Consider the following 20,937-nt stretch of genomic DNA (forward strand, 5'->3'; position numbering starts at 1 on the left):
GGAAAAAAAAGGAAGAAGTCGCAAAGCACCGTTTTCACGCGGAACCTTATCGTACACTCCCCTAAACCTGACCCAATCCATCCTATGCCGCACACACACAATAAGGTGTTCATGTTTGCCCACCTTCCCCTTTCCCCCAAGACAATGACAATCCGATGATACAAGGAAAATTTCAAACCAAGTTCCTCTTCCTATTGTCGACGCCCCCTACAACACCAATAAGGGAGTATAGCCAGGTATTTCCACCAGAGCTCTCTCCCTAGTTTGGGTATTAGATTTTAAAATACAAGGCAAAAGAAAAAGGGAGAAAGGATGATTTTTCTCCAAGCCTTTTCTCCCCCCAGCCGTTTTTTGAAAACACAAGGAAAAGTAGAAAGGCCCTATGGACCCCAATGACGCAACAGTGGTATAAACAAAGGAAAAAAAACAGCAAGGAAATAAGAGAGCAGGAAAAGAGAACAAAAAGAGAGAGAAGACAAGCGCAAGGAAAGAAAAATCAGAGAGCAAAAAAAACAGGTATGTTCAAGGTATCGAAGAGGGATATTTCGAACGTATTGTCATGTGGCGAATGAATATTTCAAAACATTCACACACATACACACAGAGTATAGTAAGTAAGATGCAGCATGTTTTCGAGCCACGAAAAATGTGTTCAAGCCCAGGCACCAGGCGAGGTTCATTCGTGAATATAACAGAGAGGAAAAAAAAAGGAAAAAAGATGAAAAAGGAAAGAAAAAAACGAGATGAAAAACATTTTGGAAACCAAAAGCGACAAGGCAGAGTAGAGACACCGGGAGGCCGCGAAACTACACACGCCCCTCAAAGTATGAAAGACTAAAAATCAGACAAACCCGAGTCGCTACGCCTAGACGCCGTCGCCAAACGCATATGAAAATAGTCGTGGACACATTTACAAGGTATAGTGTGAGGAGGAAGAGGAGGATGGTGAGTGGAGAGAAGACAATCAAGACTGAGTCCCAACGCTCTTCTTGCGACCGAAGATGGCGCGAGTCCGGCTCTTGTCGCGAGTTTTCTTCTCAGAGTGGTCCTTGGTGGTAGAGCGGCCGGATCGGACTGAGCGCGCGTCGGAGACTGAGGAACCGTCATCCATGTATTTGTCCTTGTAGATCCAGCTGTTGCCAACCATGCTGACACCCTTGGCCTCGGCTGCGCGGTAGAATTTAGCAGCCATCTTCATGTTCTTTTTGCAGCCAACGCCTTCAGCATAGCAGTAGCCGGCTTCGACAAGAGCATCTGCGTCGCCCCAGTTGCCGGCAATCTCGTAGCAGCGAAGAGCAAGCGACTTATCCTGGGCGCATCCCCAGCCGTTACCGTAGCACTTGCCAAGCTCGTAAATGGCTACTGCATACTGAGCGCGGTGCTTCTTCTTCTTCAACTGATCGGTGGGCTGGCCGTTCTTGGTTTGATCTTCGTCGTCGGCAATTTCCAGGTGTCCAGAGTCGACGGCGCGTCGCAGCCACTGTAGTGCTTCGGCCTTGTTCTCACGCATGCCCCAGCCATGTCGGCAGGCCAGGCCATACCAGAACATGGCCTCGGGGAGACCAGCGCGGGCTGCAAGACGGAGATGGTAGGTGGATTTCAGGAGCTCGCCTGCTTCGTGAAGTTCGATGCCCATGTCGCAATGTTGTTGGGGAGTCAAGTCGCTAGTAGAGCCGGCAGTTCGAGGGCGGATTGTGCTGTTGCTAGATGTAAGAGAGGGTGCGCCGTGGTTAAAAGAACGCGGCGGTGACTCGGGTGAGGGTGGTCGGGCCTGAGCCTTGTTGGCTTGTTTGGGCTGATCCCACTTTATCTGGCTGTTGAGGAAGTCCTCAACGCCGACAGACCGACGATCGACAGGCCTGCCGCGAGGAAGGTTGAACTTGGTATAAGTATACGATGGTGCCGGATTGTTAGTGAAATCGCCCGATCGTCGAAAGTCCTCGCTAGCCATGCTCACGGGTGTGTGGACGGTGTCGTTAGCGTAGTTTGCAGGGGGCGCGTCGTTCGAATCTTGTTGTCGTAGTTGATTATCAAAAGAGGGTCTCATGTACGCACTGTCGTCCGACGCCTGGCGCGACGGTCCGTCGGTAGACCTGACATCTAGCGATGGTCGTGAGCCTCCACGACTCATGGGTCTTGAGAAGTTGTAGGCTGGGCGTGGAAGATTTGCGCTGCCGACAGAATAATCAGATGCTGCCGATGGTGATCGAGACATGTTGTGTGCCGCAGCAGGAGCGACAGGGGAGTGGGCTCTAGACACGCTCGAGCTGGGAGACAAGTTACGGTTCTGGTGCAGAGAGTCGTATGATCCGCTCAACGACATGTCCTCAACCTCACCATAGCAGTCGCCATGTACAGACCTGACGCTGGGTGACAGGTGTGGGGAGCGATTGGAGCGCAAAGAGCTGGACGATCGGAGTGGGTGAAGATTGGATTGGTTGTGTGGCGACTGGTGCTGCGAGCCGCCGGACGGCTTCCTTTGCGGGCTCAGGAACATTTGCGAGGCTGGAGCTGGGACATTGGGAGTGACGGGTGTGGCTTCGCGGAGTCCAAACTGAGGCTCGACAGATTCGGGCGAGTGAGACCTGGGAAGATCAAAGTAGCCGCGGGGCGGAGTGGCAGGGCTGGCCTCTGCGATGGTGGCCATGGGGCTCTGCAGAGGGCCAACGGCATACTGTGGCTCTAACTCATCGTTGCCGAACTGAGGGTAGTACGACTTGTGCCTCTCCATGACTTCCTGGCGCGGAGAGGGCTCGGGGCGTGGGGACTTGAATGGACCTGCATCTTCATTGGGCGAGTTGACGGTCGAGTTTGAGAGAGAGGAAAAGTATCCAGGGCGGTTGCCAAACTCATTCTGGATGGTGAGAGGGGCCAATCGGCTGAGGCGACGGCCAGTCTTGTCCTGCTGCTCGAAGCGCTTTGCAAGCAGCCTGCCCTGGAGGGCGAGGGCGTCGAGGGGAGAGAGAGCGGGGGGCGCTTCGCCAGTGCGTGGGCTGGGTAGGTCAGATATGAGCGACAGATTGCTCATGCTGGCGCTGGCGCTGGCGATGTTGCCGAAGCCAGAGCTGCTGTTGTTGGTGTTTGCGTAGAAGTCGGCGTTGTTGGAGGTGGAGGTGGTGGAAGGGTCAAACGACTGGGAGCGGAGGTCGAGGCCGCCCGGGCGCTGCTGCCGGTTTGCCATGGTGTGTGAAGGCGGGAGGGAGTGAGCAGTGAGCAAAGGGCAGGCAATTCAGCAGGGGTGGTGCATGGAATCGGCAGCAAAGGGCTGATGAGGCCGGGCTGTCATGCGCGCCGCCTCGAATCGGGCAAATCTGATAGGTAGCACTCTAGCAGGCTGGCGATGGCAATGGCAATGTCGATGGCGGCGGCTGTGCCTGCAGGGGAGGAGGAGCAGAGGGATGTGACGCGATCATGGACGGGCAGGACGAGAGGGCTCAGCGGGAGCAGCGCGAAGGAGCGGATACGACGGCGGCAGGCGTCGAAAAAGACCGGGCGGGAGGCGAGGGTGGTCTGGAGAGTCGGGGCGAGGGTGGGTATTGTAGTGTAGTGTATCTGGCAGTTGTTGCAGGGCAATAATAGCCAAACCTACACCTCCTGAAACCCGCGGTGGAGCCTGGTGCGAGAGAGGGAGCCAACGCCGTCACCAATTGGGCGCGCTACTACGAGTCGGCCCTGCATCGACAACGGTGTGGTCTCTGCGCCACCGCCGCCCCCCAGTCGCCGTGAAGCGTGACACGACGCCACCACGACCGCCCTATACGGCCCTCACTATTGACATTTCGCGCCGCCTTCCCTATTGCTGCATGACTACGGCACTGTACTTGGTGTGTAGCGTGCAGTAGGCGGTTGTCTATACGACATCAGCGTCATCATGCTGCTTGCATCGCATGCCGTTCCACCTGCATCCATCCCCCTTCGTGGTCAATTAACTACCTACACTACGACCACCACCACCACCACCACCATGCCATGCCATGACCACTCCCATCTCCCACCACCATCAGGCCCCATGCCACACACAGTCTCACTCATTGCCAAACCCCCACCACCACACCTGCGACACAACACCCACGGCTCCGACTGCCTCGTTTCACTAGCACCACGCGTAGTCGCCCTCGTCGGCTTGCGGCCGCTTTGGGCCACGGCCGCCAATAATCATTAGCAGTGCAAAAATGCCGTCGTCGCACACTCCTTGCCGCTGCTCATTTGCTCCCGCGCACCCGACGACCATGTCACGGTCCAGAACTTTTTTGCTCATTTAAATTGCTGCCCATCCTGCGAACCACTGTTCTTGCAACGCCCGATGTCGAGAGCTGAGATTTCTAGACAATAGCCCGTCTAAACTATACACCAGGGGCCCGGCTGTCACTGCTCGCCTCGCACTCGCCTCGCTACTAATAACCCACCACCAGTGCCAGTGCCTGTGCCTGCGTCTGCTCACCTGCTCACCTGCTCTTGAACCCTGCAGGGGCGCCGCTAGCCCATCACCGCCGCCAAGCCCATCCCCTTCTCCAACCCGGGTTTCATCTCGCTGCTCCTCCAATGCTGAGGGAAAACTCAATCCATCCCTCATCCGCCATTACCTAACACCGCGCACGCATGCTGAAAAAAATAATAACAATAATAACAACACACGTGTGCGCTGCAATTTCACTGTCCACACTGCTGCCATGGCGCCCTGTAGCTCCCGCAAGCACAGTCCGACTATGACGTGGATAGTCATCAAACTTCCCTCCACACGCCATCTGCCATGCACCTGTATCCTGTCACCCCAGACTGTTCGTATGCCGTTCCGTCTAGGCGACCGCATCGACCTTCTCCCAGCACTGTAGTTGTACGCTGTCCTCTAGCCGCGGCTTGGACGCAGTGTCGAGAGCCACGCGCTTCAAGCCCATCATCCATCCTATGAGCCCACGCGGCACCCAGTTGCCCACCAGATCATATGTGACACTTCCACGCCCAACACGCCATACTTTTTGCGGTCGTCGCTGTGTGAGCGCATCGAACACGCCATTGTGTAGTTCTCGAACTGAGCTGCCGCTTTGGTTGAGCAGGCCCCGGCTCTGCGCAACGCGTGCTTGGGCCTCGAAATTGCTTGCGTACAACGCTCTCGTCGTTGCTGGCCAGGCATGTGGGCTGCCGATCGACCGCGACTGCACATGATGTTTGGGGCCCACGTTTGTCAGATCAAATGTTCCGAGGTGAAATTGTAACACCTCAATGCCAAGGGTACCCAGCTCGCCTCGGAGCGACGCCAGGAACCCTTCGAGTGCGCTGACAATCGTCGTCTCCACGCTATGGAACGGCGGCCGCAATGACGCAATGATGCTCGGTGTGAGCATCAGGACGCGCGACTTGAACTCGCACACTGTCGGCAGCAACGCTTGTGTCACTGCAATCGTGTTGAGCACTTTGGCGTTGAGCGCGTCCGACCAGAGCTCAGGGCTGACCGTCTCTACAGGGCCAGTAGGGTAAATAAGGTCAGGAACCAGAACAACGCCGCGCAGACTAAGGTTATGCGGGGTTGCCCCGGAAAAGGCGACATGTGGTTTGGTGAGAAGCTCATTGAAACGTCTCATGGCCTCTTGTGTGCCCATTGTGTCGACTACATCCAAGTGCAGTGGCCGCACGTCGGCCCTTGACTCGCCTAGGACTTGCTGCTCCTCGTCCATATTGGAGCACACAATGTATACAATGAAGCCGCGGCGCTCAAGATCGAGCGATAGCGATCGTATAACGGGCGAATTTGGTGGCCCAGCAAGGACTGTGCCTGTCAGCTCCATCCTCCAACTAGGCTCGACTGTGTCGAATACTCACCTACAACTTCCATCCTCGCCCCATTGCCCGCTCGTCTCGCCCGGCGCTTACGATTGTACCGCTTCTGCTCTTGCCATACCAAAAACCCTCCAGTCGCACAGAGTGCAACAATGGCGGCCGTCAAAGCGCGGTGCCTGAGGACCCAGTCCTGGAGGCGATGTAGGTAGGCGCCAGCAATGGGATGCGGCGGTGGAGGCGGTGGCCGCGGTCGCGCGCGCTCCGGAAGCCATGTCTCGGGGAGGCTCTTTTTAATGTAACCAGCTACGTGTGCAAAATGCGCATCTGTTGCATCCCATATTGACCCCGTGAAGTTGCGAACGTCTCGAGAGTACTCAGCCAGCTTTGTATACGTCAGCTAGGTGCAGATGGAGAATCATGTCCCACTCACCACGCCGAGGACTTGCTGGTCGTTGTTGGACATGCTTTCGCAGGTTTCAGAACGTGTTCAAGTTCAAAAACAAACTTGTTCCAACCGGCGGTGCTTCAAACTTTGCAGAGGTCGCCTCCAGACGTCGTCGCAAGCACGCAAGTGCACTACGTCAAGCCAGCCAATGACTCGCGCGATCATCCTGGACACGGTCGCACGTGAGGGCCAGTGGCTTTTGCGCCACCGTTCTCTCTCTCGTGGACACGGTCCCTTTTATAGGCCTGCAGCTGCAGGCCTTATCTGCACTCGCTCGTGCTTCACATTCGCTTAGACAATAATAGGCTGTAAATAGCCGTGCCTGGTGGCATAGACTGACTCCGTCCGGCGCTATCGTCGTCGTCAACCACCAAGAACAACGCGTGAACTGCTTACGTGGCTGTCGGTATCCTCAAGCCCTTTCCTAGCAAATCTTGGCTTTTTTAAATTCATCTGCTTCTTCGCCCCTTCAGAGGTTGTTCGCATTTACTTGAACAAGATTGCCTGTTAGCACACCGAGAGAAAGAACCCTGCGCTGCATCCAAGGACGACCCATCAACAACTCAAAGTGCACCGTCTTGACTTGTAGGAACACCGCCACACCATGAGGGAAATTGATGCGCATTTCGATGCCTATGAGCACCTGAAACACCTTCCACGGGACGGCGAGGCGCTACATACCCTCCGCAAGGCTGCGTCCATGGTCAAGCCCATGATGAGGAAACGAGGCTGGAAGGTTGGAATACTTGCCGAGTTCCTTCCTGATGAGCCTCAGCTGCTAGGTAGGAGGGCGGAAGCCGCCCGCGAGATGCTCGACTGACCATCTCCCAGGCCTCAACATCAACCGCACAGAGAGGATCCTGATCCGGCTGAGATATCACTATGATTCCAGGCAGTTCCTGTCCCTGGAGCAAGTCACAGATACCTTACTGCATGAACTCTGCCACATAGTCATTGGCCCCCACAATGTCGACTTTAACAATCTCTGGAACGAACTTCGGGAGGAGCATCAGTCTCTTCTTGCGAAGGGTTACACTGGTGAGGGATTCCTGACGCAAGGCCAAAAACTCGGCGGTAGGCGCATACCGCTCGACGAGATGCGCCGCCAGGCTCGGGTCGCCGCTGAGAAGCGACGAACGTCGACCGACGCCAACGCAGGAGGGCATCGCTTAGGTGGTTCGCGACCTACAGCACGCGGTGTTGATATGCGTAAGGTCATCGCAGATGCGGCATCACGCAGAAACAGCATCACCGAAGGTTGTGCAAGCGGAAGCTCTGAGACTCAGCGGCTAGTCAACCAGGTCAATCAGCAAGAGCAGGACAGGTTTCGCACCACAGCTGAGCAAGATGATGCCAATGATTGGGCGATTGCTCAAGCCTTGCAAGATCTCATGTACGACGAGGAAATGCAGAGATTAGGCGCCCCGACTGGAAACGGTGGGCTAACTTGGGATCCTCAAAACGGACTGCAGTTCGACAGTGCACCACCTTCCCCTAGCACCTCGCCTGCTCCACCAACTCAATCTCATCCTACACGCAGCACAACTTATCCTCTTCCAAGCCGATCTCTGCCACGATCAACCGCGCAAACTTCATCAAAAGCACTAACACGCACTCCTTCAACATCCGCGAGGACACCCTCGCGCCTTATCTCGTACGACGAAGAGCAACGAAGGAACAAGCGTCTTCCCCCCACACCACCGCGGCCATCTCCGCCACAGCAGTCTGTCACGTTCCCCACTGACCCGAATAAGTGGGCGTGTCCGCAATGCACGCTGCACAACCCACTCGACTATCTTGCCTGTGGTGCCTGTGGCCTTGAACAGCCACCTCAGCCCATACCAGAACACAAACGTTTTGCATCGTCATATACTGTACCTGCTCTACCCAAACCACCGCCGCAGTCTGGACTGCGAGGGCAGGGTGCCACGCCGTTTGAACCTGCAAGGGGTAGGATAGGCTGGAATTGTCTTGAGTGCGGGACCTTCATGGTAAGGTTATTTTTAGAATACAGTTTGTATGAATTGTGTTGCTGACTGATTACAGGAAAATGAATGGTGGACCTGTTCGCTCTGCGGAACGATGAAGTCGGACTCGTAGGGCATAAACAAAAGCGTTGTGACATTTACGCGAGGGAGGATATGCAATCTGGATACAAGCGTCTGGCATAAGATACGAATATCGTCTGACTGCGTTTTGGTATGCCCGGATAAACGGCATACATGTCAAATATGGTGCCACTTATCTTGGATAAGAGATGGCGCATCTGTCTGCACTTGGTCTATGGACAGCCTTGTTGGGGGGTCCATGATATGTGACCTGTGGACAATGGTTGTTTATGATTGAACGCTAAATACGTTGTTTGAAGCATGTTTATATGAGTTACGGATATGTGAATATGACACATTTGTGAATAGGCAAGCGCCAATTCTTTTGTAGGTAGTCTCAACCTTGGAAAGGTATTTGAATACTTTACACGAGTGAAAGACATATTCATGGACGTTCCTTCCTCACGAATGCTCGGTCGTCGCTGCCAAGCAGTCTTCACTTTACTTGATCTCATCCTGGACGTCCCAGTAACACTAAAGACTTCACCCCGTTCGGCGGCAAACGAACGCCCCACAACAACTCTCGAAACAACTCCTCTTCACAATGCCGTCGCTGAAGGACCTCAATTGCAGCATTGAACTGTCACAACCTCAACACGCATTACCAGAGTACGGTACCACATACGGCGACGGCTTCGTAGAGACATTCGTGCCAGTACCCCACCAGCCACAATCCTTTTCTATTCACCTCACATCCAACACATTCATCGCGCCTGGCATTGCGATCTTTGTCTACGTCGACGGGGTCTACCAGTGCAACCGCAACAGACAAGACATCAAACCCCGAAAACCGTCGGGCAGTCGCTCTTTGGTGGACTTTAGGGTGCGTCAAAAAGAGGAAAGACAGAAAGATGGGTCTATGATTGCGCGCGAATGGACTTTGGATAACTTGGATATTAGTGAGTTGCAATATGGTGTGCTTCTCCGGCAGTGACTGACCAGTAGCAGCGTCAGCGGATGATGCGTCGAACCTCAACACGCCAGCCACTATTGAAAACATAGGATGCATCGAAGTCGTGGTGCTGCGATGTGCTGGCAGTCGAGACGCGAAATCTGCTTCGGCGATCAACTTAGACGGCGCTGGTGACTGGCTCGACCATCGTTTTAGTTTGGGAGACTCACCAAGTTCTCACAATCGATCCATGTGCGATGACCGAGGACCGTTTTTCAATGGTTCCCACAATATTTCTGGTCCGCCAGCGCCTTGGGCGTCCTATCGTGCGCCGTACGCCGAAACACTGCAGAGCCACGAGAGCTCCAAGACACAGATTCAATACAACACTCTCCCCATACGGGACAACAAATCTAGAGTATCCATGACACGTCACTCGAAGCCTAAATCTCGGTACTCGGAAGCGATCAGCCCGGGGACGCGACGCTTAGAAAGCATTCCCTCTTCTGGCTTCCAATATGGCAGTGGGCCTATTCCACCCGATAGAAAAGTTGCTCATCGCGACAATCATGTGGTTATGACTCCAGGAACAAGTGGTGTCGACCCCACGTGGCTGAAAGATGTATTGAAGGTGGCGGTCAAACAGGGTGTAGAGGAGTCACGACGGGTAGAAGCCCAGTCTGCACGACATGACAGAGATTCAGACCACACATCACAGAAAGAAGACAGAACAAGCCAGGCTCCTGGAGCATGGCCAGAATCTCCACACACTACGTCTGTGCAGGTACCGCATTCCTTCAAGGCATCACCATCCAAACGCAATCAGCGCAGCGACCGTGCATCATATTGGGTCCAGTCACAAAATGGATGGGACCAGCTTGAGATAAAGAGCAAAACAGGAGCCCGCACGAATCAGAGCGAAGATCATTTGTGGGAGACAGAAACCTCCAGCTATGGCAATGGGTGGCATTCGTGCGAAGAAACGCCGTCAGATTCTTGGGATACGGATGAAACTTGGGAGACAGCTAGAGGAAGGGAGTGGAAGGATTCGAGTCAGTTGGAGATACCACTTGCTACAACTGCAGCACCTCACTTTAATGCCCATATTGTTTCTCGAGCATCTTCACCTATACATCCTCGACGACGATCTACACATACATCGAGAAAGCATCGGTCGCGTTCGAAGTCACGATCTAGACATCATAAGAGAGATAACGAAACTTCATTGGAACGCACAAGATGGGCAGGAAGGGCTTCATCTTCCTACTCTACCAGTTCGACCAGCAGCTCAGACAACACGATACAGCCGTCGCATTCTCGAAGCCATATACAGACTCCGCCGAAGAGATCAAAGAGTCGTGGCCGTTCCTCACGGTCTATGCAGTCTTATCATGACCGAAATTCTTCTCGATATCCGCTTTCTGCGGAAAATCTGAAGCGCATAGATTCTGAATGGGCACCTGTTCCTTCTACAATCACGCAAGCGATACCAGATGTCCAAAGTCACCCAGATATCGCGCTCCCAATGCATACACAGTCAAGACGATCAAGTGGACATGCTAATGCGGGTCCTTCTGCACCAGAAGTTCCAGATTGGCCTGCAGCCATAAAAAATACTAGTAACATATTTCCAGCTCCATATGCACCATCTGCGAAGGAATATGCATGGGACGCTATTGATGCCGGTGAAAAGGATCGTCATTCCACAGCTTCATCTACTTGGGCCAGCAACAGAGTGCATTCTTGGGCCATTGCCACGCCTCAAGATTCCTCCTGGGAAACTGAAAAGCAGAAGAGTCACGATAAAAACGCCTGGTACTCAACTTCTGATGACGAAGATGGGGATATTAAATGGACTACCCCGCCCACTGATCGTAAAATCCCAGAACCTACAGGATGGCAGGATGTTACCAAGTCGCCATTCGATACAAAGAAAGCGAAATCTAACAAAAAGGACTCTCCGGCCCTTCAAGAGCTAAAAGGCGTCCTCGAAATGACTTTGGGCAGAGAACAGAAAAATGACAGGGCGAAGGGGAACGATGAGTCCAGGCCTGCTGTTCAAGGAGGGAAAGACGAGAAGAATAAGAAAAGTAAGCAATCAGGCCACGCCACTACTCCCCGTCGCCACAAAAGTTCAAAATCTCCTGCCAAGTCCAAAGTTCAGCCTCCACAACCCCATTGGTGTTTTCCTCCACCACCTCCACCTGCATCCCTCTTGCCTTCTCCTTCATCGCCACCCACCATCACAGCTGCCGCAGCCTCTAAAAAGGGATCCAAACACGTCGTTCGAACCAGCACACCCATTCCCTACGGCCATGCGATAGCGAGACCAGAGTACGTGGATAGCCTAGAGAAGGCATATGCGGTGTTCCGATTCAAATACCGGAGTTTGGACGCATTGAAGAAACTGGGGGTATTGGGGGATGATCTGGAAGAGGCAAAGAAGAACTGGCAGTGAAAGGTGGAGGATGCATGCGGAGTAGAGAGAAATGGCAAAAGGCTTGATTTACCTAAACCCATGTACATTAAAAAGAAGGCACAATAAGTCGATCAAATAAGAAGCAAGTCATGAAATTCACATAACCTCCCTCTCGTCCAAAAAAAATACACATTACTCTACTCTGCAAATTCAATCCCCCCTCCCCTTACTTCTCTTCAAAAACAAAGCTCATCCCTCTCCTCCTCACTCTCCTCAACCCACCCCCTCTTCCTCCCACTCACCAACCCCCCCAAACTCCTCCTTCCTCCCTTCCCAGACACAACCGGCGTCCCCTTCCACCACTGCTTCACCTGCTTCACCTGCGCCCTCCTCTCACTCCTCTCCACAGACAACATTCCAGACGTCCCACAACCACTACTTTTCCTCCTCCTCCTCTTCCCCTCCCCCACTCTGGGCGTTTGAAACACAGAGACGAAGAAGCTTGGGGAGTCGGAGGTGCTGGATTCGCGTTTGATGCGGGGGGTTGTTGGGGAGAGGAGATCGTCATCCTCGTCGTTGTTGTTTTTGAGAGCAGTGGTGGTGATGGAGGAGGATATGAGGTCGATGGATATGCTGCGTTTACGGAGTGGAGGTGGGGCGGGGTGTGTGTGAGTGTTTCTGGGGTTGGAGAGGTGGCGGGTGAGGGTTTGGGGGTTTTTGAAGGTGCGGTTGCAGATTTGGCAGGTTAGAGGCGGGGCTGTAGTTGTGGTTGTGGTTGTAGGTGGTTGGTGAGGTGTGGAGTCGTTGGTATCATCGTTGGCCGTGGGGGTATCTGGGATTGTTTCGGAGCGTCGAGTGAGTGCGGGTTCTGGCTGTGTGGTGAGTGTGGATGGGGATGTTGGTTCGGGTTTTATCTGTATTGATGGTTGGGGTGGGGGTGTGATGGTGGCGTCGTGCATGGCTAGGCTTTCGAGTAGGTCTCGTTGTAAGTCGTCTTCGTCGATCATGGTTGGCGTTTCTATAGAGGGTATTATGCTGTCTTCTGATAGGGAGTCTGGCATTTGTTCGTCGCAGGGGATTTCATGGTCTTCTCCTTCTCCTTCTCCTTCTTGTTCTCTCTCTTCCTCTTCTTCTCCTTCTGCATCCGAACCAGCAAGAGACAATAGTTCACGTTCGTCGTCATCATAATATGCGCTCGAGGGAAATCCCTTGAAAGCTTGTGTTGGTTCGGTGGCTTCCATGTGGCCGTCTTCGTGCTCGGATGAGCTGGGAGTTGGCAGATGGTGAGACTGCATTACAGGAGCCTCTACTTGCTCAACTAGTTCAGTTTCAGTGTCATGAACGTCGTTAATCGAGCAGGCTACAACTGGTGTTTGCAGATGCAGGTTTTGATCCTTAATCAAAGCCCACCGCCTGCTGATTGCACTTGCGGGCCAGTCTTTCCATTTCGCCTGGCTTTCCTTGATAGCAACCCATGATGAGTGATCCACCATTTTTCTTCTACTTATATATGCGTCGTCTTCTGGTGTGAAATGATATTTTCTAGTAGCACGAATTCGGCGTCTTTGGATCTCAACGCGCGGACTGGTTCGGCGATGTGCAGTGGGTGAGCTCTCCTGTAACCTTGCGTGAGAAATTGAGAGAGTAGCCTCTTCGACCATAGGGGTCGATTCTGCTAATAGCCCTCCTTCATGCTCACGTGGTAACGAAGTAACGACTGGCTGATCGGCTTGCCCAGCCGCAGGAGCTGCTACGTGAGCAGCAAGAGGGCTGGATTGAGCTACTGGGTCCTGTCTTGGTACAGCAGAGAGAGGTGGGAAGAACCATTTTGGGTCCGTAGCGGGTGCGATCTTATCGTCTGTGGTGATCATTGGCGTAGTTGGTGGTGGAGCAGCGCTTGCGAACGGAGTAGAAAAGTTGGGCGGCAGGAGACCGGATTGAGCCATAGCTTTTTGGATGACTTCACCAATTCCCTGTGTCAAAGTCATATAGAATGTAGCTTGCGCCTGCTGTCCGGCAGGAGTTTGTGGAAACTGAACAAGCGGTAGGAGGTTCGGGGTCGGATTTGGATTCGGCGTATTGGGGGATTGCATTGTGTTGAATTGCGGTGTTGAAGTCGCTGGGGTATTTGAATGTTGTGGAACTGACGGAATGTTATCGCTGCGTAGGGACTGCGCGTCTGGTATGCTTGTTTGTTGTCCGTCCAGTCCAGGCTCTGTTTCTTTTGACTTCACCGGCTGCGTAGGTGCCAATTCATCTTCCGAATCCTCCGAATCCTCGTCATCCTCCTCTTCACCCTCATTTCTCGATTCCTTCCCCACGGCCAAACCAAGAGTGTCCAACAACATAGTCTCCTTCCGACCGACCTGGCGCTTCAGTCTCCGCAAATGCCCTCTATCCACCACTACTCTGTTAGTTGCCATGTCAATCTCGTCGCTCATTGACTCGTGCATGTTTCCATATTTCTCGAATATCGATTCGAGTCGGCCCTTGAATTTCTGTTGTTGTTTCTGCTTCGCCTTGATATACTCGGCGTTCTCCTCGTCCACTTCGACAGACTGCCATATGCGCATGCGCTTCGCCGGTGGTTCCATGGTGTATGACCGCGCGCTTTGAAATATGTGGGAAAGGAGTGGCGGCCTCGATCAAGGGCGATAGAGATGGTGGGTTGGCGAAGGGCGGGGGTTGTTTGCGACGGTTTGCGACGAAGCACTAATTGGCCCGACGCGAAAGCTGACAATGGCTGAGACGCGTCGACGCCAGCATGCCTTAGCGGCGGCCGGGGGAGCCCCACCCACCTGCAGGTGATCTCCAACCACCAACCGCCGCATCGTCATCCACCACCTCCCACAGCGCCTTAATAGCTCACCTTCATAACAGCATGAAGGCCCACCTCTCATGACATTATGCCGAACGACACAAAACCAGCCGGCTTGGCCTGTCAGAAGTGCCGGACACCCATAGACATCGATGCTTCTATTGACCAGCTCAACCCGGCTGCCTTCAAGCTGTTGACAGGTACAGCCATCCCTGGGTTCTTTCTAGGCCCGGTTCTTATATTGATTGCTGTATAGATTCTGTGGTTTCAGGTCAGCTGCAGGCCCCGAAGATCTCGCCAAATCGCCAGTCGCGTCCTCCAAACCCACCAGAACATCTCAAGACCTACCAAGATGCGATCAAAGATGCAAAGACACCTACATACAGACGCAACATCCAAGGCGCACCGCAATCACGAAGCCCAAATGGCCCTCAGAATCCCGCCATGTCGTTTATCGACATATACATGTCCGAGTCGATGATCAACCCACCCTCTACAGAACCAGTCCAAAGTGCCAACGGCAAGACACAAACAGAGGATGCAAAGGCTGATGGCAACGATAAAACAAAGCGGAAAGGTGCGAAGAATGGTCTGGGCACGGCAGGAGGTGCGAGTCTAGCAGACGGACTTGAGACGACAAATCGCATGTTCGAGATCCTATCTGCGCGCTCTGATGTCGACCACCCGATATGCGTAGAGTGCACCGAGATCCTTATAGATGGGTTACAAAAACGACTTGGCGTAGCAACCCGGGAGCGTGACGCATACGTAGACTTCCTCCGCCGCGCCAATACCGATGTGCCCAGCGCTGAAGAAGTCAAAGCCGCCGAAGCAGCGCTCAAAGCAGCCAAGAAGGCCGAGAGCACCGCCATTACTCAGCTTGAGAACCTCGAGGCCGAAAAGGCAGAACTAGATAATCAGATTGCTGCCTTGGAAGCAGAGGCGCGGATACTGGATCAAGAAGAGAACGAGTTCTGGAAGAGCAGAAACGCTTTCAACACGACCTTGACCGAGTTCCAAAATGAGCGCGACGCCTTAGCCACAAGATACGCTCACGATGCACAGGTGCTGAACCAGCTGCAGAGAAGAAGCGTCTACAATGATTCCTTCAACATCACGCACGACAACCACTTTGCCACCATCAACGGTCTGCGCCTCGGACGCTTACCAAACCCGTATGTCGACTGGCCTGAAATCAACGCCGCATGGGGTCAGACCTGTCTGCTCCTCGCTACTCTAGCAGAGCGTCTAGGCTACAAATTCGACGGCTACGAACTCTGTCCCATGGGCTCTACATCAACTATTACACGCATAGAAGCCAAAGGAGGGGCGTCGGTCGCCGAGTCAACTACAAGACACCAGCATGCATCTACAGCGACCACCGCTTCATCGCCACAGATATCCAAACAGCGCCTAGAACTATACTCGTCGGGGGATTTCCCCATCAACTTCGGTTTCCTGCACCGCAAGTTCGACGCAGCCATGGTGGCATTCCTCGAATGTCTCAGGCAGCTGGGCGAATTCGTTGAAAACCAAGCTCCTCCAAATGCTAGTGGCATAGGGGCTCCCGGCAGTGGTGGTGGCGGGGGCGTCAAGATGCCGTACGAGATACGTAAGGATCGGATCCATGATCAGAGTATCAAGCTGGCGCTCAACAAGGATGAGGGATGGACAAAGGCGTGCAAATACACGCTGACGTGCTGCAAATATCTGCTCGCGCACGCAAACAATGTTGAGAGTAACGCCATGCGGAGACGGTAAGTCGGGCTAGGCACAGCATGGGCTAGATTGAGAGAAGAGGAAAGAAGAACAAGGAGAAGAAGAAGGTGGGGCTGGTAGTACAAGCAATGCTTGTTTGATTTTTTTTCTCAAGATGGATAAGATACCCAAATAGTGATTGATTCTTGCGACTTTTTTATTGCTCAGTGACGTGTTGCTTTTCCGAGAAATGATGCACGCATGTCGTTTCACACCGGTACAGTCGGAAATAAGGACAGTAGTCAAAGCTATGGGTATGCGGTATTTCACAATCACCAATGGTTTTGCCGGGTGCCATCTCGTGTTGCACCGTCACCTCGCACAGTGTTACTAGTGGACGGAATTCCCGTCATGCCTAGAGCCGGGGAGCACCATGGTACTGTGGTGCTGGACTTTCCATCTTACCATTAGCACGGGACAATTACCTAAAAGAAAGCTTCCATCACAAAAGAGACCCCTTTGTATGGTGGGGCACAATTCGCATTGCACCATCCAGTGGATGTGTGTCGTCAGCCCTGCTGCGTGGTGGATGGTGCCAAATCATTACAGGAGGTTGGCTCGGGTGGTTCAAATACTCTAGAGCACCGGAAGACTTGACAGGCTAAAGTTAACACAGTCCTATAGTGGTGCAAAGACCAGGACCGTCTCTCCAAGGGCGACTGCAGACTGCATTGATTACGCGGACTCGTAGTTGGGTTAGATTGACACGCCTGACCATTGTGTGGTGCAGCTGGCCCTCCCGCACCGACCAACAAGCCTACCAGCACGGATACGGCATCTGCATCCAGCACATGAGGCGGGATCCACCCGCTGAAACAAGCACCGTCGTCAGCTTTGACAGTATCGACGCCGGAGACAAAAGCGGAAAGGCACGATCCTCTCGGTGGTGTTGCGGCTCTGGGCTCAGAAGACGGGGTCAGCTGAGTTGTACAGCCCTGGTGACTCTCAGGGTATAATACTAAATATGCGCTAAACAGATGAACAGAACAAGGCCGTGCTAAGAAAAAAAAGGTAAAAATCCAAGAAGTGATTGGAAAGCCGAATGTTCCTGCCGCGGCTAGGTCGCGGGTCTGGTGGCCCCAAGTAGGACAGTCCCAGACTCGGTACTGCTCGGGGGCCGAGATGTTTTGCGGGGTAGCGTCAATCCTTAGCTCATAGAAACTAGGAGAATGAATTGACCGTGCTGGGGGGATGATGGTTGATGTTGTCAAGAGGCACAGGCAAATGCAGTGACCGGTCTGCTATGCGCGTTGGCGTAATTACCCTCGACCCTGACGTGCTCAGGATTACATCGAGGCGTCCATGTAGTAAGTGCAGTGGGTGTTAGAGCGGCGTATACTACACTTGTGATTGTTTTTTTGAGAGTACGGGTGAGTGTCGTCGGTTCCAGTGGTGAGCTAAAGTAGTTCCCGTAAGGGGTGTAATTCATTCATGGCTGTGGAGAAGGTGCATGGCGGGGAAGTTTTGAAGACGTAAGAAATTGCCAAATCAACCCAGGTCGAGCACCAGGGCGACGAGGCTAGACTTGAAGTGATGCAAGCGAGGGGACGTATACGTGTCAATGGAAGAGAGTGTCCATGCATCGTGAAGATTCTGCAAACAGGAGGTTTAAGGGGGTGCACGAGGCGTGGCATCGTCAGGAGACGAGGAAATGGACGAGGCTAAGAAATTGTGGACATCTGTGCATTTATTGAACAGGCCAGTCTTGACACGGGGATGGAAATACGGTGTGGATGGGGTGTGAAGCAATCATGACGATGGTGTTTTTGACGTGGTAGCCAGGCGGAGATGCAGGAGATGGCGAGGCGGACAAGGACGCCACAGGCTTGGAGGAGGTGGTGAGAGGGAGGATGAATGGTGTCGAATCTGACCACCAAGGAGGAGCGGCATGCATCGGCAACAGATGGCTGGCGTGGTGAGCAATGCAGGTCGCAAGTCGCAGGCTGGAGGCAGGCACGAGGGTGCTCGTCCGAGGATTTTGATGTGTCATGCGTGGTCAGGTGGCCTGCGGATTGAATTTCCTGGGGGTAATCGAAACGCAAAGGCCTGGCCCACGTGAAGCCAAATTTGAGCGTCGAATCGCCGCCCCAGCCCTTCCGACGCGCCAAGCCCCTCTGACGTAAAGAGAACCGAGCCTCCAAACTGCTCTGCACCGCCTCTGATTGGTGCGCCTGCGCCTGCGTCTACTTATGCCTGCGCCTGTGCTGTGGAACCATTCACTCCTGCTTGGCTTGTAGCCGTCTCGGCCCACCGTCCGGCTTGTTTGGCGCGGCTGCACAAAGCTGGGGAAGTCTTCGCCTTGGACTAACTCCGTACCACGGTGCCTGGTGTTAATTGTTGCAATAAATCTCTGTTCGCTCGTCACTGGTGGCGACTATAAGACTCACAGGCTGCCTCCTCTCTCGCTTTGTATATCAACCCAACCTACGCCTCTCCACCTACTCACCAACAGCCACACACACACTTATACTACACTACCCACACACATACACATACACACACTGTGTCACACCGACATCGACATCGACCCACCCTACCTTTGCTGCACATTCAATGAACATCAACCAGTTCCCGTACGAAATCCTTTCCCAGATCCTCCTCGAGGTTACCAAGGCCAATGTCCGCGAAGGCCCAACCTATACGTTTGGACTTCAGCAAGCGCCGCTCCCACTAGAGAGGGCCAAGCTCCAGCGCTATGTGAGGGGCCCCGTTCCCCCAGAGCTTCTCAAGTGGGATGCCACTGCCACACTCCGTTCCGTCTGCTGGAGATGGCATGAGTGGGCTTTGGAGCACTCAATCAAGGATGTCTACATTCGCCGCTGGAAGGGTGGAGAGGTAAGCAACATCCCAAGCATTCGCCTAGTCCTTACCATACTAACGGTATCTAGCGATGGGCTGAGCTCTCCAATAGGCGAGAAAGCTACCCGCTTTACGAGCTCATTGACCGTCCAACCGGTACGGCGGTGTACCGTGATCCATTCGCCTCCCTCAAGCGCACAATCAAGATTTGCAACGACTACCCCCAAGTTGCTTCCAAGATCAAGCGCATGTGGGTCCATGGCTTCTACACCGCCGAGACCGACCGCCTTATTTTCGATTGCTTGAGGAACTGTGTTAACCTTACTTCCCTTTCCATTCCGTGGACTACCATTAGGCACGTGGATGCCAAGGCCTGGCGAGCCATGTTGACGGGTAGTGGCAAGTCACTCCAGTCTCTGGAGCTGCAGTGTGTCGATCCCACATCGCAGCAAGCAGCCGACAAGGACAACCTCGTCGACCTAGAGCCACTCCAGTCGGTCAACTTCAGCCAACTGCGCCGCTTGAAGATTTTCGGCGACACATCCTTCATGCCCATCACCGACAATGACCTGTTCGCCATTGCTCGCACTGCCACTCAGCTCGAGGAGTTCCACCTGACCTGCAATTCGTCCATCACCATTGATGGTGTTATGGCAATTGTCAAGGCTTCTCGCCAGACACTTCGTGTTCTGGAGCACAGCCCGCGCTCCCAGGATGGCTTCTGGCACCCACATCCTGGTTCCCCAAGCGACAGTGAGCATCTCTGCGATACCTTCCGCAACTGCCCAAAGTTGGAGACCCTGTCCATCTCCCTCCCATCTGTGTGCTCCCACCTCTTCTCCAATGAGGACGCCAAGTTTGCGGGTGACTTGCAAGTTCGTGCCCTGCATTTGTGCGAGCATGAGCATGGTCGCTCTACCCACGAGGCTACCGACGCCCTGCAGAAGCTACTGGAGCAAGCGCGCCGCTTCATCCGGCTCCGCGCCGAAAGCGCCATCCCTCGCGAGCTCTATATTGAGCTGTTCTTCGCGGACTGCATCTTCGAGCCAGGCTTTCAGGCGGTGCATGGCGACTTTTCCTTGGCACAAATTTCGTCCGAGGGATACTGGCCGCAGAACGTCGAGTTCAGCGGAAAAGGACCTTACGGAAGCACCGGCCTGTACGGAAAAGAGGAGGAGGCGCAGTTCCAGCGCATTCACGAGGCCGATTTCCTGGCTGGTGTCCACAGGAGGCTTCATTCCATTCAGACTTGAATGTGGATCATTTGACCAAAAAAAAAACAGCGATCGTCTTCCCTTCTTCTGTATACCATTACTTCAACTTGTTTTACGACATAACGATCATATGCATGAGCGGCAGGCCTGGAGCCAAGAGATACCAGGCTGAGGCAGCCATATTCGATTCATGCATTTCCAAGGGTTTGAAAAATATTGACTACAAAGGCATGGATTTATGTCTTCAAAAAAAGCGGTTTTCAGGGAATGTGCATTTGAGCGTCGGCAGTTCTGTTTTTCACTTGTTAGCGTTGTAGCGTTCATAACCGGATACCATTTGTACTGCAATGAACAGAGTTTCTACGTATGCACTTCTTGGTTCCAACTTCTCTTTGAATATGTGCATGTTGCATCGCATCTTGCGGAAAAGTTTCCACAACTATAAAAAAAGCCATGACGACGTGTCGTTGGAAAATTTTAAAAGAAAAAAGGCCTGACAGACAGCCTTATCAGAATCTTCACCGCACGCTTTTTCCCCCTCCCGCCTTGGCGATCATCAGCCCCCGCAATTGCGGCCTTCCAAGCTGCTTGTCTCAAGACGGAAAAGCCCAAGGTACGGGGTGCCCCTCCGTGCTTACACAGCCAACAGTAAGCTCTCCTCTAGCCCATTCTTAGCATAACCACTGTTATCCATCGGTGTGTATGCAAC

At 53.5% G+C, this 20,937-nt stretch overlaps 7 protein-coding genes across 7 annotated transcripts; 4 read left to right on the top strand and 3 right to left on the bottom strand.

Moving 5' to 3' along the window:
* Nucleotides 1-964: 964 nt before the first annotated feature.
* On the bottom strand, nucleotides 965-3,181 carry COCMIDRAFT_80603 (uncharacterized protein; the record flags this gene model as incomplete). The annotated part of the gene is made up of 1 exon (XM_007684420.1): nucleotides 965-3,181. The coding sequence occupies one exon, from the start codon at nucleotides 3,179-3,181 to the stop codon at nucleotides 965-967; it is 2,217 nt and encodes a 738-aa protein (XP_007682610.1).
* Nucleotides 3,182-4,796: 1,615 nt separating this feature from the next.
* On the bottom strand, nucleotides 4,797-6,238 carry COCMIDRAFT_31849 (uncharacterized protein; the record flags this gene model as incomplete). The annotated part of the gene is made up of 3 exons (XM_007684366.1): nucleotides 4,797-5,764; nucleotides 5,818-6,157; nucleotides 6,206-6,238. 3 exons carry the CDS (start codon nucleotides 6,236-6,238, stop codon nucleotides 4,797-4,799), a joined length of 1,341 nt encoding a protein of 446 aa, XP_007682556.1.
* A 586-nt stretch (nucleotides 6,239-6,824) lies between these two features.
* On the top strand, nucleotides 6,825-8,320 carry COCMIDRAFT_21672 (uncharacterized protein; the record flags this gene model as incomplete). Its single annotated transcript, XM_007684333.1, has 3 exons — nucleotides 6,825-7,002; nucleotides 7,052-8,211; nucleotides 8,267-8,320. The coding sequence occupies 3 exons, from the start codon at nucleotides 6,825-6,827 to the stop codon at nucleotides 8,318-8,320; spliced, it is 1,392 nt and encodes a 463-aa protein (XP_007682523.1).
* A 552-nt stretch (nucleotides 8,321-8,872) lies between these two features.
* COCMIDRAFT_506 (uncharacterized protein) lies at nucleotides 8,873-11,678 on the top strand (the record flags this gene model as incomplete). The annotated part of the gene is made up of 2 exons (XM_007684305.1): nucleotides 8,873-9,227; nucleotides 9,277-11,678. The coding sequence occupies 2 exons, from the start codon at nucleotides 8,873-8,875 to the stop codon at nucleotides 11,676-11,678; spliced, it is 2,757 nt and encodes a 918-aa protein (XP_007682495.1).
* Nucleotides 11,679-11,875: 197 nt separating this feature from the next.
* On the bottom strand, nucleotides 11,876-14,233 carry COCMIDRAFT_31852 (uncharacterized protein; the record flags this gene model as incomplete). Its single annotated transcript, XM_007684367.1, has 1 exon — nucleotides 11,876-14,233. One exon carries the CDS (start codon nucleotides 14,231-14,233, stop codon nucleotides 11,876-11,878), a length of 2,358 nt encoding a protein of 785 aa, XP_007682557.1.
* A 312-nt stretch (nucleotides 14,234-14,545) lies between these two features.
* Nucleotides 14,546-16,218, top strand: COCMIDRAFT_80846 (uncharacterized protein; the record flags this gene model as incomplete). Its single annotated transcript, XM_007684421.1, has 2 exons — nucleotides 14,546-14,657; nucleotides 14,714-16,218. The coding sequence occupies 2 exons, from the start codon at nucleotides 14,546-14,548 to the stop codon at nucleotides 16,216-16,218; spliced, it is 1,617 nt and encodes a 538-aa protein (XP_007682611.1).
* Nucleotides 16,219-18,768: 2,550 nt separating this feature from the next.
* On the top strand, nucleotides 18,769-20,267 carry COCMIDRAFT_80740 (uncharacterized protein; the record flags this gene model as incomplete). Its single annotated transcript, XM_007684422.1, has 2 exons — nucleotides 18,769-19,050; nucleotides 19,104-20,267. The coding sequence occupies 2 exons, from the start codon at nucleotides 18,769-18,771 to the stop codon at nucleotides 20,265-20,267; spliced, it is 1,446 nt and encodes a 481-aa protein (XP_007682612.1).
* Between the last annotated feature and the right edge of the window lie 670 nt (nucleotides 20,268-20,937).

This window comes from Bipolaris oryzae (assembly GCF_000523455.1).
Source record: "Bipolaris oryzae ATCC 44560 unplaced genomic scaffold scaffold_2, whole genome shotgun sequence".
Classification (NCBI taxonomy): domain Eukaryota; kingdom Fungi; phylum Ascomycota; class Dothideomycetes; order Pleosporales; family Pleosporaceae; genus Bipolaris; species Bipolaris oryzae.